This window comes from Anabrus simplex, chromosome 5, assembly GCF_040414725.1.
Source record: "Anabrus simplex isolate iqAnaSimp1 chromosome 5, ASM4041472v1, whole genome shotgun sequence".
Lineage (NCBI taxonomy): Eukaryota > Metazoa > Arthropoda > Insecta > Orthoptera > Tettigoniidae > Anabrus > Anabrus simplex.
This window is the reverse complement of record NC_090269.1, coordinates 240,573,969-240,596,000: the sequence shown is the minus strand read 5'-3', so window position 1 is coordinate 240,596,000 and position 22,032 is coordinate 240,573,969. Positions and strand designations below refer to the sequence as shown.

The 22,032-nt window shown below is 42.8% G+C and overlaps 1 protein-coding gene across 8 annotated transcripts in view; it reads left to right on the top strand.

Moving 5' to 3' along the window:
* The window catches only part of Larp4B (La-related protein 4B), a 965,589-nt gene that overhangs the window by 486,564 nt on the left and 456,993 nt on the right, over positions 1-22,032 (top strand). Inside the window, exons 1-2 of one of the 8 annotated variants that reach the window (XM_067147306.2) lie at positions 14,251-14,306; positions 19,252-19,302. The exons of 5 other annotated variants lie outside the window; for them this stretch is intronic. Coding sequence is in view for 1 of the 3 variants with exons in the window: in XM_067147304.2 (XP_067003405.1) it covers positions 14,938-14,947 (10 nt within the window). In the remaining 2 variants the exon portion in view is untranslated. Of the gene's footprint in view, positions 1-14,239; positions 14,307-14,350; positions 14,948-19,251; positions 19,303-22,032 lie in introns of those variants that run through there. 2 more of the 8 variants (XM_067147305.2, XM_067147304.2) reach the window with 2 other exon arrangements.

Sequence of the window (22,032 nt, the reverse complement as noted above, 5' to 3'; positions counted from 1 at the left end):
TACTGATCTGCATTTAGGGCAGTCGCCCAGGTGGCAGATTCCCTATCTGTTGCTTTCCTAGCCTTTCCCGAAATGATTTCAAGGAAATTGGAAATTTATTGAACATCTCCCTTGGTAAGTTATTCCAATCCCTAACTCCCCTTCCTATAAATGAATATTTGCCCCAGTTTGTCCTCTTGAATTCCAACTTTATCTTCATATCGTGATCTTTCCTACTTTTATAAACGCCATTCAAACCTATTCGTCTACTAATGTCATTCCACGCCATCTCTCCGCTAACAGCTCGGAACATACCACTTAGTCGAGCAGCTCTTCTTTCTCTCAATTCCTCCCAACCCAAACATTGCAACATTTTTGTAACGCTACTCTTGTCGGAAATCACCCAGAACAAATCGAGCTGCTTTTCTTTGGATTTTTTCCAGTTCTTGAATCAGGTAATCCTGGTGAGGGTCCCATACACTGGAACCATACTCTAGTTGGGGTCTTACCAGAGACTTATATGCACTCTCCTTTACATCCTTACTACAACCCCTAAACACCCTCATAACCACGTGTAGAGATCGGTACCCTTTATTTACAATCCCATTTATGTGATTACCCCAGTGAAGATCTTTCCTTATATTAACACCTAGATACTTACAATGATCCCCAAAAGGAACTTTCACCCCATCAACGCAGTAATTAAAACTGGGAAGACTTTTCCTATTTGTGAAAATCACAACCTGACTTTTAGCCCCGTTTATCAACATACCATTGCCTGCTGTCCATCTCACAACATTTTCGAGGTCACGTTGCAGTTGCTCACAATCTTGTAACTTATTTATCACTCTATAGAGAATAACATCATCCGCAAAAAGCCTTACCTCCGATTCCACTCCTTTACTCATATCATTTATATATATAAGAAAACATAAAGGTCCGATAACACTGCCCTGAGGAACTCCCCTCTCAACTATTACAGGGTCAGACAAAGCTTCACCTACTCTAACTCTCTGAGATCTATTTTCTAGAAATATAGCAACCCATTCAGTCACTCTTTTGTCTAGTCCAATTGCACTCATTTTTACCAGTAGTCTCCCATGATCCACCCTATCAAATGCTTTAGACATGTCAATCGCGATACAGTCCATTTGACCTCCAGAATCCAAGATATCTGCTATATCTTGCTGGAATACTACAAGTTGAGCTTCAGTGGAATAACCTTTCCTAAAACCGAATTGCCTTCTATCGAACCAGTTATTAATTTCACAAACATGGGTAATTTGTTCAGCGCATAACACTTTTCGTGGAATATAACTGCAATGTAAGATTATTTAGTGACACACTAATACATTGATACACTGTTACACTTATAAACAACACGGCAGTGCGCCAAGAATCATACAGATGGCAGTATGTTATTGAAGAGTTATTCACACCAAGCCATGTAGGTAGCAGCACTATTGGCTTTCTCGCTGAAAAAAGCAAACTGTCCGGTATTGTCATATTAAAGTATTTGGCGACATCCCCGTCAAAGTGGAAGAGCACAAAGCCTTGAATCTGGTTCGTGGAGTTATTTTCCACCGTGATCTTATTCTGAACACTGACGATGAATTGATGGAAGACATGAAGCACCGTGGCGTGACACATATCTGGCGCATTACGCGCAAAGTCAACGGTGAAGACGTTGCCAGGGGTGCGTTCATAGTCTCCTTCAAATTGTCGTTGCCAGAGAAAGTCAAGGTAACAACCTATCGTTGCGATGTGAGGCCGTATATCCCGCCTCCTATGCGGTGCTATAAATGCCAGAGATTCGGACACATGGTATCTCGTTGTTCTAATCAGTCTGTGTGTGTGTGTGTGTGTGTGTGTGTGTGTGTGTGTGTGTGGTACATGTGGTGGTGGTGATTGTTTTAAGAGGAAGTACAACTAGGCAACCATCCTCTATATAACACTAATCAGAGGGAAAATCGAAGGGATCCGACACTTCGAAAAATGAAGATATCGGTCATAGAAAGAGAAGGGCCACGAAGGGCGTGAAAATGAAAGACTCCCTAGCCCTCGCAAACCTAATAGCGTCGGGGTCGGAAAAGAACAAGAGTTGACCAAGAGAGATCGGATAGGATAGATGAAAGTGAGGAGCCTGGCACAAGTGGAAGCAATGCCAGGACTCAGCTGTGGGCCCCGTGGTCGCCAACCCACGCTCCAAAGTTCAGAGCACCTGGGGCCCCTTTTAGTCGCCTCTTACGACAGGCAGGGGATACCGTGGGTGTTATTCTACCGCCCCCACCCACAGGGGAATGGTACATGTGGGAAAGTAGCTAACGGCACGGAGGAGTGCACACCTCCGTACAAGTGCACTAACTGCTCTGGTCTTCATTCTCCTCGAGATCGGAACTGTCCGACCTATCTGAGTGAGAAGAAGATCCAGGATATCAAGACCCTGGATGGTCTTTCCTACCTGGAAGCGCGCCGTAAGTTTAATTCTCTGAATTTCGCCGGCCAAGACACTAGACTTCAGCATGTTAGCACAGTTCTCCCAGGTTCGTCATTTGCTATTGAAACACCTTCCAAGAAGATCGCTGCGCTCGAGGCAGCAGTTGCTCCTGTGAGCGACGCCGCAAAGAGAACGAGCTCGAAGGCGGGTCCATCCTGGCCTTCGACCACCAATAAGCCTGTGCTGGCTAAGAAACCTACGCCGGCACAGCAGGGTCAGCGAAAGCCGCGGCTAAGCCAGCGGAGGCGGCATCGTCGACCAGGGCTGAGAAATCACCTCCCAGTCCGTCTAAACAAGAGTCGACCGCGGGGAGGAAGAGCGCCCTTACCAGGCGCTCTTCCAGTTCTCCTACAAATGGGGCCTCACGCCCTCCACCCGGAGGGTCTGATTCTGCGCTAGCGGGTATTCCTCCTGGAAAACCTGCGCACTCCCCTCGTAGGAAGAAACCCCGCCCCCTGAGACCAGGCCAGCCTCTTGATATAAATGGTCACTCATCTTATAGATCAGCTTCCACCTCCCTTCCTCTTATTGGGTGATTTTAACGTCCAACACCCCATATGGGTCTCTGAGATGCCTTGCCCCCGGGGAATAGAGCTGGAAACATTAGTAACACAGCTGGATTGATGTATTTTGAGCACAGGGGAACGAACTCACTTCAGTGTACTTTACGGTACATATTCTGGCATAGACGTAAGTCTACGCAGCTGAACGTTTGTTCCACTGTTCCGGTGGAATACACACGATTATCTCTGTGACAGTGACCATTTTCTCATCTTACTTTGTTGAAGCAAAAATCCGTCGAACTCCCACTCGATGGATTCTTAAACATGCTGATTGGCCAAAGTACACATCACTAGCTTTCTTTAACGACATCAGGCGGAACGTCGGCGAGGAAATAACTAACATCACAAGAGTTATTCTTGCTGCTGCTGAGGAGTCCATCCCGTCCTTCTCGGGGACTCCTCGCTGAAAACTCGTTCCTTGGTGGAACGAAGAAATTGCAGCTATCAAAGAACGCCGTCGTGCCCATAAACGTTATCATAGACAGCCTACTGTGCCCAACTTGGTAACATGTAAGAAACTCCGTGCTAAGGCGCGAGTTCTTATTCGCCAAAGTGGGAAAGCATCGTGGGAGAGAGATGTGTTGTCACTGACGTCACATACTCCATCTCAAGTGTGGACTAAACTTCGATGTATTTCGGGTATCCAAGGATCATCTTCTATTCCGGGTATTTCCATTGCAGGCAATATAGTCACTGAACCACTCTCAATCAATCAATCAATCAATCAATCAATCAATACTGATCTGCATTTAGGGCAGTCGCCCAGGTGGCAGATTCCCTATCTGTTGCTTTCCTAGCCTTTTCCTAAATAATTTCAAAGAAAATGGAAATTTATTGAACGTCTCCCTTGGTAAGTTATTCCAATCCCTAACTCCCCTTCCTATAAATGAATATTTGCCCCAGTTTGTCCTCTTGAATTCCAACTTTATCTTCATATTGTGATCTTTCCTACTTTTATAAACGCCATTCAAACTTATTCGTCTACTAATGTCATTCCACGCCATCTCTCCGGTGACAGCTCGGAACATACCACTTAGTCGAGCAGCTCTTCTTTCTCTCAGTTTTTCCCAACCCAAACTTTGCAACATTTTTGTAACGCTACTCTTTTGTCGGAAATCACCCAGAACAAATCGAGCTGCTTCTCTTTGGATTTTTTCCAGTTCTTGAATCAGGTAATCCTGGTGAGGGTCCCATACACTGGAACCATACTCTAGTTGGGGTCTTACCAGAGACTTATATGCCCTCTCCTTTACATCCTTACTACAACCTCTAAACACCCTCATAACCATGTGCAGAGATCTGTACCCTTTATTTACAATCATATTTATGTGATTACCCCAATGAAGATCTTTCCTTATATTAACACCTAGATACTTACAATGATCCCCAAAAGGAACTTTCACCCCATCAACGCAGTAATTAAAACTGAGAAGACTTTTCCTATTTGTGAAAATCACAACCTGACTTTTAGCCCCGTTTATCAACATACCATTGCCTGCTGACCATCTCACAACATTTTCGAGGTCACGTTGCAGTTGCTCACAATCTTGTAACTTATTTATCACTCTATAGAGAATAACATCCTCCGCAAAAAGCCTTACCTCCGATTCCACTCCTTTACTCATATCATTTATATATATAAGAAAACATAAAGGTCCGATAATACTTCCTTGAGGAATTCCCCTCTTAATTATTACAGGGTCAGATAGAGCTTCACCTACTCTAACTCTCTGAGATCTATTTTCTGGAAATATAGCAACCCATTCAGTCACTCTTTTGTCTAGTCCAATTGCACTCGTTTTTGCCAGTAGTCTCCCATGATCCACCCTATCAAATGCTTTAGACAGGTCAATCGCGATACAGTCATTTGACCTCCAGAATCCAAGATATCTGCTATATCTTGCTGGAATCCTACAAGTGGAGCTTCAGTGGAATAACCTTTCCTAAAACTGAACTGCCTTCTGTCGAACCAGTTATTAATTTCACAAACATGTCTAATATAATCAGAATGCCATCCCAAAGCTTACATACAATGCATGTCAAACTTACTGGCCTGTAATTTTCAGCTTTATGTCTATCACCCTTTCCTTTATACACAGGGGCTACTATAGCAAATCTCCATTCATCTGGTATAGCTCCTCCGACCAAACAATAATCAAATAAGTACTTGAGATATGGTACTATATCCCAACCCATTGTCTTTAGTATATCCCCAGAAATCTGATCAATTCCAGCCGCTTTTCTAGTTTTCAACTTTTGTAACTAATTGTAAATGTCATTGTTATCATATGTAAATTTTATCACTTCTTTGGCCTTAGTCTCCTCTATCTCGACATTATCCTTGTAACCAACAATCTTTACATACTGCTGACTGAATACTTCTGCCTTTTGAAGATCCTCGCATACACACTCCCCTTGTTCATTAATGATTCCTGGAATGTCCTTCTTGGAACCTGTTTCTGCCTTAAAATACCTATACATACCCTTTCATTTTTCACTAAAATTTGTATGACTGCCAATTATGCTTGCCATCATGTTATCCTTAGCTGCCTTCTTTGCTAGATTCAATTTTCTAGTAAGTTCCTTCAATTTCTCCTTACTTCCACAGCCATTTCTAACTCTATTTCTTTCCAGTCTGCACCTCCTTCTTAGTCTCTTTATTTCTCTGTTATAATAAGGTGGGTCTTTACCATTCCTTACCACCCTTAAAGGTACAAACCTGTTTTTGCATTCCTCAACAATTTCTTTAAACCCATCCCAGAGTCTGTTTACATTTTTATTTACCGTTTTCCACCGATCATAGTTACTTTTTAGAAACTGCCTCATGCCTGCTTTATTAGCCATATGGTACTCCCTAATAGTCCTACTTTTAAGACCTTCCTTTCTATCACATTTATTTTTAACTACCACAAAAACAGCTTCATGATCACTAATACCATCTATTACTTCAGTTTCCCTATAGAGCTCATCTGGTTTTATTAGCACCACATCCAGGATATTTTCCCCTCTGGTTGGTTCCATCACTTTCTGAATCAGCTGTCCTTCCCATATTAACTTATTTGCCATTTGTTGGTCATGCTTCCTGTCGTTCGCATTTCCTTCCCAATTGACATGTGGCAAATTCAGATCTCTCGCTATAATCACATTTCTTTCCATGTCGTTTCCCACATAGCCGACTATCCTATCAAATAATTCCAAATCCGCGTCAGTGCTACCCTTTCCCGATCTGTACACTCCAAATATATCAAGTTGCCTATTATCTTCAGAAATGAGCCTTACACCTAGAATTTCATGTGTCTCATCTTTAACTTTTTCGTAGGTTACAAATTCTTCTTTCACCAGAATGAACACTCCCCCTCCCACCATTCCTATCCTATCTCTACGATACACACTCCAGTGCCGTGAGAAAATTTCTGCATCCATTATATCATTTCTCTCAGCCATGATTCTCGATTGCTAACCATCTTGCTCGCCATTTCGCGAATGTATCTGGCCCCGAGAATAACCATCGTGATTTCCTCGCTCTGAAGCGGGAGGCAGAACGTAATCACCTCTGTTTTGCCACTCAAGTTTCAGAGGACTATAACGTGCCCTTTACGGAGTGGGAACTCCGCAGCGCCTTAGCGCTTTGCAAGGACACGTCTCCTGGAGCAGACAATATCCATAACCAGATGTTGAAACACATTAGTGAGGATAGTCTATTATATCTCCGCGTGTACAACCGAATCTGGATAGAGGGTGATTTTCCGTTTGTGGCGAGAGGGCATAGTTATTCCCTAAGTATGCAGGAACTTACAGACCGATTTGTCTTACAAACTGCCTATGTAAGCTATTTGAGAGGATGGTAAATCGCCTACTTGTGTGGTGTCTGGAGAAACAAGGACTCTTGTCCGAGTACCAGTGTGGTTTTAGTGCTGCTCGCTCGACCACTGACCACTTGGTACACATGGAGAGCTCTCTCTATCCAGGATGCGTTTCTCCGCAAACAGCATTTGGTAGCTGTTTTCTTTGACTTAGAAAAGGCCTATGACACCACCTGGTGATATGGTATCCTTTCAGTCCTGCATCAATGGAGATTCCGGGGTCACTTGCCGGTATTTATTGCGAATTTCTTGTCCCTCCGTCTATTCCGTGTCCGAGTAGGGAGGACATATTCGCAATACCACGTTCAGGAAAATGGAGTCCCACAGGGATCGGTTCTTAGTGTCACTCTCTTCGCGATTGCCATAAACGGTATTGTTGCTGCTGCTGGTTCAGCAGTGATACTGTCGCTCTATGTGGACGATTTTGCTCTGCACTACAGCTCGCGTAATATGGCAGTCGCAGAGCGACAATTACTGCAAGCTATTAGGAGAGTGGAGCAGTGGATCTTCGAACATGGCTTTCGGTTTTCCACCACAAAGACCTGTGTTGTCCACTTTTGTCGCCAACGTTCTCCCCCTGAACTTTATTTTAGGAAATGTAGCTATTCTTGTAGTTGACACTTACCGATTTCTTGGGCTCCTTTTCGATAGCAAATTATCTTGGGAGCCACATGTGCGACAGTTAAAAGTGCAATGCACAAAGAAGCTGAATATCATGAAGTTTCTTAGCAGCACTAATTGGGGGGCTGACCGCACGGTTCTCCTACTATTCTATAGGGCACATATTTTATCACGGCTAGACTACGGCAGTACAGCATATGGCTCAGCAAGACCAGGCGTCCTTGCGAAGCTAAACAGCATCCACCACAGCGGAGTTAGGTTGGCGACGGAAGCTTTTCGTACAAGCCACATAGCTAATCTGCTCGCTGAATCTGGTGTTCTGCCTTTACACCTGAGACGCCAGCAAATGCTTCTATCGTATGCTGCAAATTTGCGACAGATGCCACTTCATCCAAGCTATCCTTGCGTATTCAACAATGGAAACAGTCGGCTGTACGCTGCTTGTCCTCGAGCAACGCGGCCGGTTGGGATACGCTCGGATAACAGTCACAGATTGTTTCACTTACCTTCGGTTCCTTACCTTGTCAGACAACCAAGTGGGGTACCTCCGTGGGTAGTCGAACGACCTGAAATACTCCTGGATCTGCACACTGGCCTGAAGGAAAACACGGACCCTTCGATTTATCGGAGGCTCTTCCTCTCCGTTGTTGGCCAGTATCCAGGTTCAGTCGTCGTTTACACGGAAGGCTCAAGAACAGGCACGAAAGTGGGCTGTGAGTTGGTTGTCGACACTGATGGGTTTCTTTTTTCTCTCCCGGAAACTTGTAGTGTGTACACAGCGGAGCTCTATGCCATCTGTGAAGATCTGCGGTACGCACTGTCCGATGAGCGCCGACACTTTCTTCTGTGTACTGACTCCTTGAGCTCGCTACAGTCTATTGATAGCTGTTTCCCTCGGCACCCTCTGGTGCAGCGGGTCCAGGTCCTGTTGGCCGGGTGTTCGGATGCCGGCACTAGAATTACGTTTTTGTGGCTCCCAAGCCACATGGGTGTAGAGGGAAACGAGTTAGCAGATAAGGCTGCCAAGGAGGCAATTACACTGCCCCCGTTGCCTTCCAAGGTCCCAGCACGTGATATTTGCACTCAGCTGAGACGTCTGGTTATGTCCCATTGGGAGATGGAGTGGCAGTGGTATTATGTCGTCTTCGGATCGGCCACGGTATCCTGACTCACTCCCATCTATTGTAAGGAGAACTCCCTCCGGTGTGTACTTGCGGCGATCATCTTATCGTGGTACACCTCCTTACGGAGTGTGTGGACCTGGTCGATCTGCACCGTAGTCTTAACCTCCCGAGTACAATCTCCCTTATCCTGCGAGATGACGAGCTGTCAGCAGACCTCGTCATCCGCTTTATGAGGGGCTGATGAGTGGGATTTTAGACTCCTTTGGACAACAAGCATCATCCCAGAGAATTAGGCATTGTTAATCGCATGCACTGATTGTTTAGGATTCATGGTCATTCTTTCATCATTCGTTTTAGGTTCTAGCCAGTGGATACACTTTGAGTTTTAATTGTCGTTTCATTTCATTGCACCTCGTATCATTAGGGGCCGTCCGCCTCTGTGGTGTAGTGGTTAGTGTGATTAGCAGCCACCCCCGGAGGTGAGGGTTCGGGTTCGATTCCCGGCTCTGCCAAGAAATTTGAAAAGTGGTACGAAGGCTGGAGTGGGGTCCACTCAGCCTCGGGAGGTCAACTGATTTCGATTCCCACCTCAGCCATCCTCGAAGTGGTTTTCCGTGGTTTCACTTCAGGCAAAAGCCGGGATGATCCCTAACTTAAGACCACGGCCGCTTCCTTCCCTTTTATCTGTACCTTCCAATCTTTCCGTCCCCCCGCAAGCCCCCTGTTCAGCATAGCAGGCGGGGGCAGTCTGAGCGGGGCACTGGTCCTCCTCAGTTGTATCCCCCGACCCTAAGTCTCACGTTCTAGGACACTGCTCTTGAGGCGGTGGAGGTGGGATGCCTCGCTGAGTCCGAGGGGAAAAACCAACTCTGGTAAATGGATTAAGAAAGAAATAATTAGGGCCCGATGACTTAGCTCTTAGGCCAGTTTAAAGAACAAGCGTAATAATCTTATTCTGACAAGTGCTGCCGGAGCGCATGTCTGTTCGCGTTTTCAAATGCAGGCAGAATAAGATATGCATTTATGTTATTGAGATATAAATTTAATATAAATTGTTCTTGAAAGGAAAATAATTGCATATTCTTTATTACATTGGTGGTGCAATGGCTCACCGGTACGGGGTACTTCACGGGCTGCCCCTGTTGGCATGTACTTGCCATTCATTTTCATCAGAATACTCGGTTGAATAGTATTGGAAAGCAAATATTTTGAACATTATAGCGAACACGTTTCAATTTTTTATCATATAAAAATACACATATTTTACCATTTTTAGCACTTAAAAGTATTTTCCCTGGTGATGACGCATTGTAGGAATGGCAGTGTTATTCCTTACCGGACATACGAACAATTGGTACAAAGTAGGATATGTCCGGCAAGTGTCGGACGGATGTCAATCCTAAGTTTGGGAGCCAATAATGCTAACAATTGGAAATAACGTTGCAAAGGCAACTAAAAGCGGCGACTAAAAGGGATTCTAGGGTCTTTAAACTTGGGAGCGTGGGTTAGCGACCACGGGGCCCTGATCAGTCCTCTCATTGCTTCCACTTCTGCCCGGTTCCTCACTTTCATCTGTCCTATCCGACCTCTCTTGGTGAACTCTTGTTCTTTTCCGATCCCGTCGGTATTAGGTTTGCGAATGTTAAGAAAACTTTCATTTTCATGCTCTTCGTGGCCCTTGTCTTTATTTCGCCGATACCTTCATTTTTCGAAGTGTCGGACCTCTTCCATTTTTCCCTGCGATTAATGTTGTTAGAGGATGGTTGCCCAGTTGTACTTCCTTGTACACAGAACACTAAAGACATAGTGGCGAAAGCTTTGGCATGTGTTAATGACAATAAACGTCTCTCGGATATCTCTTCTTATCAGGGGTGGTAGTGGCGATCATTATTTAAAGAGGAAGTACAACCAGGCAAACATACTCTCTTAACACAAATGAGAATTGAAAGTGGAAGAGGTCCAATCCTGAAGACTTGCATTCCGAGCTAAGCAGATAAACTATTTTGCTGAAAGATCTACGTTCTAAAGGTTACGTGATGATACCGAACATTTTTTAAGAGGAAGTACTACTGCTCAACCATCGTCCGACTCGGCCCGGTCAGTGCTGAGGCCTTCAGTTCAAAATGTCCCAGGTTCATTTCCCAGGCGGGTCGGGGATTTTAGCCACGTCTGGATAATTCCTCTGGCTGGGATCTGACCATTTGCGTTTGTTCCTATCAACAAACTAAAAGGAAGACTATAGAGTAGCTGTTTCTCCACCATATTTGAATCCATTTGAATGCAGCGTCTGACATATTTAAAACGACCAAAACTAGTGGGCATGGTGATGAAATATATAGGCCTAGACTGCATTCATGAAGACAGGAAAACTCTCAAAGATGCACAAGGTCTATTTTAAAAGGGCATTAGAAATACAAAATAGAGATATTTATGTATTGCATAAAGGAGAATCAACCCATTTCACCGGGCTGAATGGCTCAGAGGGTTGAGGTGCTGGCCTTCCGACACCAGCTTGGCAGGTTCGTTACTGGTTCAGTCCAGTGGTATTTGAAGGTGCTCAAATACGTCACCCTCGTGTCGGTGTAGATTACTGGCACGTAAAACTTCCTGCAGGACTAAGTTCTGGTACCTCGGGAGTCTCCGTAAACCGCAGTAGTTACTGGGACGTAAAGAAAATAACATTACTTAATAATAATAATAATAATAATAATAATAATAATAATAATAAAAACAGAACAAGGAGTTGCAGGATGAACAATTTAAATTAATTATTTAAAAAGAAGACAGTTCTCCTTGTGTTGATATTAAATATATTATTTTCCTGAATAATTCAATTCCATATGTTTGGACGAAGATTCTGGTAATGCCGATTACTTCTATTTGCCTTATGTCGCACTGATTCTGACATGTCTCATGGCTATGATGTAATAGGACAGGGCTGCAATGTAAGTGGCTGTCGCCTTAAGGCACAGCAGCCCCAACATTTGCCTGATGTGAAAATCAGAAATCACGGAAAATCATCTATCAGAGCTGTCGACAGTGAGGTTCGAACTGCATAAAAGCTAACGCCTGAAGTCCTCGAACCGCGTAACCAACTCGCTCGGTGGTAGTGGTGATGGACTAGAACTACTATATATATTGCTATATCTCTCTTCAAAATGCCGTGAATCCGGGAAAATGTACTCTAGGATACCAGTTAATAGTAAATCATGTAATTGGTTTTTCGTACTAGTAATTACTTCTACGATTTTCGGAGACGCCGAGGTGTCGAATTTAGTTCCGCAAGAGTTTTTACTTGACGGTAAATCCACCGAAACCGACGCAAGGCTGACGTATTTGAACACCTCAAATACCACTGGACTGAGTCAGGATCAACTCTGCTAACTTGGGCTCAGAAAGCCAGCGTTTTACCGTCTGGACTACTCAACCAGGTAGGATACAGTTAATCACGTTCCTATATTTCGTCAGTTCCTTATTTTTTCAAAGGAAACCTGCAAGGAAAAAGGAAGCCTACTCTGCCTATGCTGGATTTTCTTACAAACATCGGCAACATACAGTAGCTTTGCTCATCACCAAATAAATAGGCCTACTGTGTACCTACCAAAGAAGATAGAATAGAATAGAATACTTTACTAAACATCTTATTTGAAAGACGATACATCCTTCGTGTGTTTTTTTTTTTTAACGGTTTGTGCAGTTGTATGCCGCACATACAAACGACATAAAATCATTTAATTTGTTCGATCTAATCTATAAAACGTAATGCACTAAAAGCTGACGAAACTATACGGAGGGCCCTTGAAGTATGGCGTCGCTATTTCGCCTTAGCACCACCCAGTGTTTTAATAGCCACTACAGTCTTTGTTCTAGCTCATTTGTCCCAGCACACTCGTCTTCATACATAACACACAAATACGGAATAGTAAATTCATTCATCTACTTAAGACGTCAGAAAGTAGAGTGTGTGTGTGTTGGGGGGGGGGGGGGAAGGGCGGAGGTAGAGTACACCTGGCAAACCGTTCTCTCAACACTGATCAGAAATCAAACTGCAAGAGGTCCGGTACCGGTACTTCGAAGAATGAAGGTATCGGAAAAAAAGCCACATTAAGGACACGAGGGGTGTGAAAATACTTCCTAGGATTCGAATATTTTATACTTTTGGGGTTGGAAGAAAACAAGAGTTGGATAGAAGAGAAGAGTATGGCGCAAGTACGTCATTCCAGGCTCAGGTAAGAGGTACCGTGGTCACCAACCCATGTTCCCAAGCTTAGATCTTCTGGGACTCTTTGTCATTTCGTACGACAGGTAGGGGAGAGGTGGTGATTGTTTTAAGAGGAACTAAAACTGGGCAACCATCCTCTATTAACACTAATCAGGGGGAAAAATAGAAGGGCTCTGACACTTAAAAAAATAAGGTATCGGGTAAAGAAAGAAAAGGGCCACGCAGGACGTAAAAATGAGACTCGAGACCTAATACCGTCGGGGTCGGAAAAGAACAAGTCGACCAAGGGAGGTCGGATAAGATAGATGAAGTGTTACTCAAGGTCCTGTTCGATTAGTGAATTTATTAAGGACTAACACTTATGCAGAGCGCATTAGACGCCACGGTGTTTTATCTAATTGTGAACCTCTATTTATTATTAAAATGATACGATAGATGAAAGTGAGGAGCCTAACATAAGTAGAAACTATTCTAAGATCTAACGGCCCTGTGGTCACCAACGCACGCTCGAAAGTTCAGAGCCCCTGGGACCCCTCTTAGTCGCCTCTCACGACAGGCAGGGAATACCGTGGGTGTTATTCTACCGCCCCCACCCAGAGCGGGTTGAAGGTCACGTGCTTGTGGTTAGGATTGTGATGGTGGTGATTGAAGGGAAGGTACAACTAAACAATCATCCCTTCTTAACAGAAATCAAAGAAAAATGGACGTGTTAGGGTATCGGCAAAAGGAAGGAAAAGCCACAAAGGACGTGATAACCTAACATTGTGAAGTTAGGAAGAGAGCAATACTTCAGCAAGCCAGGTACGGTAAGTAAAAAAAAGATATGCGGAACTGATGAGGCTGGCACAAGAAAAATGGAAGCACTGTCATGCTGAACTAGGGGGCCCGCGGTCGTGACACCGTGCTCCAAAGTTTAGAACCCTTCGACCCCTCTTTCAGTTGCTGTTATGACAGGCAAGGAATATCATGCATGTTCTCTATCTCATCTCCCATCCTATTTACTCAATCAATCAATCAATCAATCAATCAATCAATCAATCAATCAATCAATCACCATTGATCTGCATTTAGGGCATTTACCGGTACCTAGTCTGATTACAACGAAGTTGGACATTTATCCATGACATGTTGAAGGAATGATCTCATAATAAATCAATTTTTTCTTCAACGTTCATAATTAATAACGGTCTTATCCACTGCCAGAACTCACCTACAAGCTCAGGAAGCTCTTGCAAAATATAATGCATTACGTAACCTTGCGGATCTCATTCGGCAACTTTTTGTCAGCGGGAGTGTTCACGGGAGTTCCGACAGATGGCAGCTGTAATCGCTTGTGCAACCCCATGATGCAACGTTTCTGTGGCATGTGCCTTCTGTGTCGGCCATTTTGCAGGTTTCCGTGAGAAATTGTGTAGAGTTTGAAGACTCTTCACAACGGTAAGATTTTTCACATTTATTACTCTCCCTGCTGTGTATCAGTATCGGAATGTATAGCTTATATTCTTCCTGATCCTGAAGTAAAGAGGTGCATTCATTCCAAGTTTCAGCCTAGAAATCGTTAATGCGGTATGTCTTGCATTCGTTCTCTCATAAGAACTGTTCAATAAAAGAAGCCCAATGATAAGGCACATGGTTTCCGGGTTATATTGGAAAACAAGTTCGTTGAAAGAATTACGCAGCTACATCATTTCAAGTTGAACATAGGTAGTATCATTCTTTGTTATTGAAGGATTGAGTTACACACGAACGTAAACGTCTGCAGACAACTAAATATGTTCATCAAAGATTATAAATGGCTCCTTGTGCATTGATGGTAAGATGAATCATGCTGTATTGAAGAATTAAGTTGTCGTTTACCCGGAAGATTCTGTCACAGCGACTTGCTTCCATGTAGTCTGGTAACTTGAAACTTGAGTTATGATGCTGCTTCATGCGTCATTAAAATTCCTGTTGCAAAGAACTCCACATGCATGGACCTAATCCTGATCTTGCAGATCTGTAGTGTACTTCATTGTAAACAATGGTCTGGCATACGGCTGTCGTACAATGATACGTGGATAAACATCAGATGTCTAGATGTAAGTATTTATTAAATTTGGTAATTCTGTGAAATGACAATTCTTTCTCTTTGAAGATTGGTGTATTATTGGATAATTTTCAATTTTTGTAATTCACTTTCCACTTGTCATATAAGCAACTAATCGTAAACATTGAACTTCGGTGTATATGCATTACGGTCTGGAATTTGTAAATTTATTTATCTTTTAAAATTGTTTCGGTGTTAGTGCAATTGTCGAATTAGGTTAGGATCATTCAATGCAGTTAGGTTACAGTGCAAGGGTAGTTAACATTTTTAATATGCTCCTATCCTCGTACGGTATGGTTTTGAGATTTAAGCTATGTTAATGCTTCACTTTGGTTTAGGTAAAAGTTTATTTGTAGGTCATAAAAAATAGTCCAGTTATTCTTCGGATGTTAGCCACTTGTTAGAAACAGAGATTTTTTGTTTTTCATTGGGCTCATTTTCATTAATAGGGATATGATGTATATACATTAGTAATCTTGTCAGCTGAGTGTTGTTTCCTTCCTCTTTCTGTGCTATCAAATTTTTGATTTAGTGATTTAATTTTGTGGCATGTAATTCAGCATGTGATAACATAAAAATAAAGTCTTTTGCATAACTTTAAGCGGAGAACTTTTCATAGAACTTGCTTGACCAGTTGCTGCTGGTGTGTGTAATATCTGCCAATATCTGTAGGAATATTTCCTGATGTGGGGTAAAATTTTGCAGCTCTAGGGGTTAGTGCATATTGTATTTTAGAAGATAATTGATGATATTGCAATTTCAGCAATAGCAATACTTGTCTTAGTAAATGTAGCATTCTTTCTGTTTCTGACGTTTGTTACAGTACTATAGACCTGTTCTTTTCTACAGTATGTTAGTTTGTAGTCTTGTTGAGATCTTTTTATATACGGTGCAGTTTGAAGATTTTAATCTTAAAAGTAGGCCTAAAAGATTGGATACTTGTTAGGGCCTACTGTTCTAAACATTGTAACAATATTAAAGTTTTATCATTCATTTATTCATGTTGTCCACCACTTCCAGAAGTTTCTGATTTTGAGTATGATACTAGTGCATTGCTCTGATCTTGCATTGAATTCTTGAACTTGCTTGTGTGTTTCCCCAGAAAATACTTGTGCAGTTAGTGATATAGAATATTCCTTTTTAAAAAAAATGACTTTGGGAGCTGTGTACTATTTAATCGTTCTTAAAATTGCAATTTTTTTTTGGTAAGTTTTACGTCGCAGCGACACAGATAGGTCTTATTGCGGCGATGGAACAGGAAGGGACTAGGAGTGGGAAGGAAGCGGCCGTGGCCTTAACTAAGGTACAGCCCCAGCATTTGCCTGGTGTGAAAATGAGAAACCACGGAAAACCATCTTCTGGGCTGCCGACAGTGGGATTCGAACTCACTCTCTCCCGAATACTGGATACTGGCCGCACTTAAGCGACTGCAGCTATCAAACTCGGTGGTTTGTTTTTAACTCCCACCACATTTTATGTGTAATTTTAATAATTGTGGAACATACAGTTGGTATTAGAAATGAGGTACCATTCCTACATTTGTCATAAGAGAGTAGTTGTCAAAACATCATGCCACCCTCCTCCCCCTTCTTTCTCTGATCACTCCACTGTTCTCCCCCTGGGGTGTTGTTGGACGACGAATGACTGCCAATATAATTTCTCCTCCAGGGTGGCTATAGCCCTCCATTCTGTGGTTACCTTTAGTCGGATTCTTTTAGGTCAACCTATGGCTTGCACAAGGAGTACCTCCTCTTATTGGCAGCCTTGTCAGCATCCTGTACTGTAGGATGCCGTGGTGAAGGAATGGAAGCAGCATGTGACGTCAATATTGTTACCGCGCCAGTTATCTAACCCTTATATCTGAACAACTTGATGCTGTAAACTTGTTGTATATATGTTGTATATTTGTGTTGAAGTATTAAAATTGTCACCTACATATCGAATACAACATGTTTTCCAATATTGCTACAGAACACAACTTGCTTCATTTTCGTCTGTAGTTCATATCAGCAGGGTAAAAATATCCTGGGCATTTTAAGCTTTCGAACATTTTAAAGAACTAGGAAAAAAAGCAAATCTTACGTGGAATTCTTTTCAGAGGAGATATATGTGCATACTTACGTCCTGCAACCGTCTAATCTGCATCCAGAAGTACATAACCTAATAAACAACAGCACACAGCATTCTCCATTGCTTAAGTAGCTATTAGCATTGCTATTGGCCAATGTCATTCCCAGCAATGATGAGAATTACATTCGGTTACCAAACCCTGCAGAATAAAAGCACAAGGATATAACTCCTGTAAAGGAGCTTAGGCCGTACTGTGCAGACAGCAAGAAAAAAGGTCATTTAGTAGCCATAACCTATTTTTGTACATCCAGGCCCCTTGAAGATTTTTTTCTATGGCTACGGTGCCTACTGACCGCATGGCAAGAAAGGGTTGTCTGGTGCTTATCTTAGTTTCTAAGTAGACAGGTTGGCAGCCTTGTGCATCACACGATCACGTCGTCCGTGAGAAGGAAGCAAATGGCAGTCATTTTGTGTGTAGATGTTGCCATACAACTGGTGACCCATGGCACTAATGTTGAGGTGCATGGAATATAGTTTCAAGATCAACACTTGGTCTGGTTTCACAGAGGTTTACATTCATATGTACTGGGCGAGTTGGCCGTGCGGTCAGAGGCGCGCGGCTGTGAACTTGCATCCGGGAGGCAGTGGGTTCCAATCCTACTGTCGGCAGCCCTGAAGGGTTTTCCGTGGTTCCCAGTTTTCACTCCAGCCAGATGTTGGGGCCACGGCCGCTTCCTTCAAACTCCTAGGCCTTTCCTATCCCGTCGTCGCCATAAGACCTATCTGTGTCGGTGCGACGTAAAGCCCCCCAAAAAAAAAAAATGATGTAAACTATAAAGTAGCTGCATCCCAAGAGTTTGAATTATATTCCACGTGAACTTTTGTTTCAAAATTATTTACCATCTTGAAACTCGGCTTGTTCAGCAAGATTTTAAGATTCTTAGGTCAGATTTCCTTGATGATAATGGCAATATTCGGGAGAGAGTGGGTCGGAACCCTACCATCGGCAGTCCATGGTTTTCCATTTTTACACCAGGCAAATGCTGGGTGCTGTACATTACGGCCACAGCTGCTTCCTTCCCACTTCTAGCCCTTTCCTGTCACATAGTCGCCATAGTATCAGGGTGCATGTGTGGGTGTATTGTGTGGTGCAAAGTGAAAGACGACTTCGTTAGGCTGACAAAAGTGCAAATCCCCCACTTTTTGGTTTTGAGCAATAGCGCTGTCTCTCTCTCTCCTACGCCTGTCTTCTCCCACCTCACTTGCTCTGCAGCGCTCCACCATCCAAGCAGAATAGAGTTGCCCCGAGACAAAGCGCTGGTTCGAACCCAGCAGAGTTGCATCAATGCACGGTGCATATAACTTCTGCGCTTCGGTTTGCACGTGTGAGATTTTGGGTGTTTGAGAGGCCCTGCCATAAGACCTACAGTGTTCTCCGCAGAAATTTTTGTCAGCTGGGTGGCAGGAATGAGTAGCCGGGCGGGGAATACTACATAGCAGATGAAATGTAAATATTATCTGGTGTAGAAATGTCAAAAAATGCTTAAATGTGATTTTATTTACTTACTATATGGCTTTTAGTGTTGTGTGTGTCTGACATAAATACCATGAACATAAGGTGTCCGGCCAGCGATATTGGCTGTCTTAAAAGCATACCTGCTGCATGAGGAGAGTAGAATCTTCACACAGCAACACTATCTAGTTTTTGGCGTGGTAAAAAATTCACCTTTCAAAGAGTGGTGGAAAATGGAAGTCCTTTGAAAGGACGCTGTAATCTACGAAGTAGTGTTCGTTCTCTAAGTTACAGGAGGCTGCAAAGGGCATACAGTTTCATGTTACAGACAGACATTGAAACCTGGTATTTTTTATAAAATATCTTCGGCAATGGCAGTAACTTACCTACTGTTAGAGCATATCATTGTGTATTGTATTAGATGCTGATGATTTATTAAGATGTTCTCAAGTCCTTGTTCAACTCTGAACTAAAATTTAACAACTCATTTCCAATATCTTCAAATTCATTGTGTCTTCTTAATGTCAAACGAATGACCACAAAATAGACTACAATGTATAATTAAGTTCTGTACAAATCAGTTTTTACTTGCTTGTTAATTATGTTTGGCCACAGACTGTTGGCAGTGTGAACTTATTTGTGTGTGTACATTTACTCTCCCCCAACATAGACAGACTAATGTTTATACGTTCTTTTCTCATTTTGTCACTCAGGTGCACAAGATCAGCAACACCATGCTTCGACCAGGAAGTCCCCTTGAAAAAGTATACATAGAAAACAGAAAAACTCATTTTTCCCATCATAGCTACATAACGATTTTTTTTTTTTTGTACACTTCAGAGTTAAATTTTTGCAGTTGATCAACTTTACTACTCCATTTGCGCGTAATGCTTAATTTTGGTATGGGCGTAACTAAAGGTCATTTCACACAGTTCTGGGATGTGACTGCGCCATCTGTGGCATGACTGACACTTCCGACAAAATAAAATATCGCTGCCTTGTTAACGAAGTGAGTTCCAACAGTTCTGGTGATGGCATTTGCCGTGACGTTCAGTGCTTCTCCGTGATCAGTGCCGGCATCAGCAGTATTTTCTCGTTTTCAGGGACGTGATTTCTCTTTTCTCGCCTTGCCCCTTCTCTGTCTTCTTAAGTTGCTGTGTTTACCTGTGTGCATTTAGCAGAATTTGGGTAGAATTCAGTTCAGTAATACAAGCTTCTACAATATCAAAAAACATTCATGATTGAAATAACCGGGAAAATGAATTTAAAATTCATAACTAAATTTTTTTTGTAGGGCTATATTTTACGTTTGCACTTTTTACAAAATATTGGACTTGCCTAAATTCATGTTAATAAACACTTATCATGAACATGAATGATATTCATTTCGTTGACTTACCTACTTTATTAATATAATTTAAATAGATTTAAATATACGTACCATAGGTATACTGCCAGTCCTTCCTTGGGTACAATTGCAGGTCTCCAGAAAGTGTCCTCATTTGCAGCTAACTATTCCATTTTCTACAACAGCACACTAAATGTATTTTTGCTCATTTCATTTCATCATCCATCATCTAGCCCGTAAAATTCTCCATTTTCTTGTAGGTTGAATTCACTGTTTCTTTATTTTCTTATTTTTCATCCAAGACTACAACTATCCTCGATTGTTTATCGAACCCTGGACTGCATAGTTTTCTGCACGGAACTGAAGTGAGAACAGACTGAAATTTTCCTGTCGTGTAAGGGACTGAGATAAGGAAACTGAAAGCACGGTCACATCTGTCTTAAGTGCTTCACTTTGAGCTTATCATATGAAAACATTGAAAACAGACTGCTGAGATGAGCACCTACCAAATACATAATGTAGAACACATCAGAAACGCAATCAAATTACACTGCTGTGACAAGGAGGCTCTGTCACACAGTACTTAAGCCCGGGCTCTACAGCCAAGGGCTCGTGTGCACCAACACTTCTCGCCAGGCCAGAGCTGGCAGAAAGCGGATTTGCATGTGACACTCGAGTGAGAACTGTTAATGAACTTATAACTGCAGTTTTTTCCACTGTTTAACGATGTATAAATTTGAACTACAAAGTACTACTTTTTCATGAATCTAGGAAGTTACATGTCACTAGGTCGCTATTTCTAGAGCTGCCCCTGGTGGTCTTATTAATTTCTGCATGCTTTTACTTTAAATCTTTATCCTGTTTCTCTATGGGATCAGTTATGAAGGATGCCCATCATGAAAACCTCATGAGAGTTAAGAGATAGAAGACATGTAATATCATAGTAGGAAGCCAGTGCAAGCACATAGCCTACTCCCATCAGATAGCCCCAAGGAGGGTCTGCTCAAGGCTTAGCGTCCCCATCCAATGAATGAATAATCACGCGTGAAGAGCTTGGTTGGCATGTCCGCTCTGGGGGGAGCACTCAATGTGGTGGAGAGCACAGACTGTAGAGTTGGCCAGGTGTGTTGTACGAGTTTGACAGCTAGGGAACATAGCATACACAGTTCAGGACGGGGGTTCGTTGGACGTGCTGTTGCAAACACATTGCATTATGGAAAGCACATAATAAAAGAGAAGTGGCAAAAATTTGCAATCCTTTAAAGCGGACTGAAAATTGCAGTTCTTTTTCACACTGACAGAAACAATCCTAAAGGCTTATGCTGTCAGACTATCGGTGGACACTGGAAATTATCTGAGCGCCACTATAACGCTGTCCACAAAGAAAAATGACACGTTAGTAGACGAAGAATGTGAAGCAAGGTTTAGGGATCTGAAGACACAAGATTGCAGTCAGCAGGCAGATCCCGTCATAAGTTAAACATTTTAACACATATTCCAAGATCCAATCATCTGTGGCTCACAACCGCAGTATGTTCAATAGTATCCTCTCCTGCTTTCAGGAAGATGATCTCAACACGCTGGCATTAAGAGCTAGTTACAAAAAAGCTCTGAAAACAGCGAGATTGAGAAAGCAATTTGCGGATCGCGAAATGGTACGAGTTCTAAGTTGACACAGCAGAACTCTGCCCTACGGAAGCCAGCAAGTTTGAAATTGTCAGTCTTTCCTGCCAAACAGTGACACGTGGCATCTGTGCCGTAGCTTGTTATGTACGTCAACAATTAATGCACTGAAGGGTTTAGTCACCTTTTCAATCAGCTTAGATGAGTCCACAGATATATTGGATAATGCACAGTTAGTTATTTCCAAGGAGTGGGCAGTAACCTCCGTGGTGCAGAGAACTTTTTAGATATGGTGTCCATTATCATAAACACCACCACCACCGCTGCAGGTATAGGCGTCCTTAGAACCATAGAAGACATCGATGCACTCGGCGCTACAGCCCTTGTAGGGCCTTGGCCTCTGACGATTCTAGCCCAATCTTCACGATCTTCTGCATGCCTCCTCCATCTTATTCCCATCTTTCTTAAATCCTCCTCCACCTCATCCAGCCATCTTTTCTGAGGTCTTCCTTTCCATCTTCTA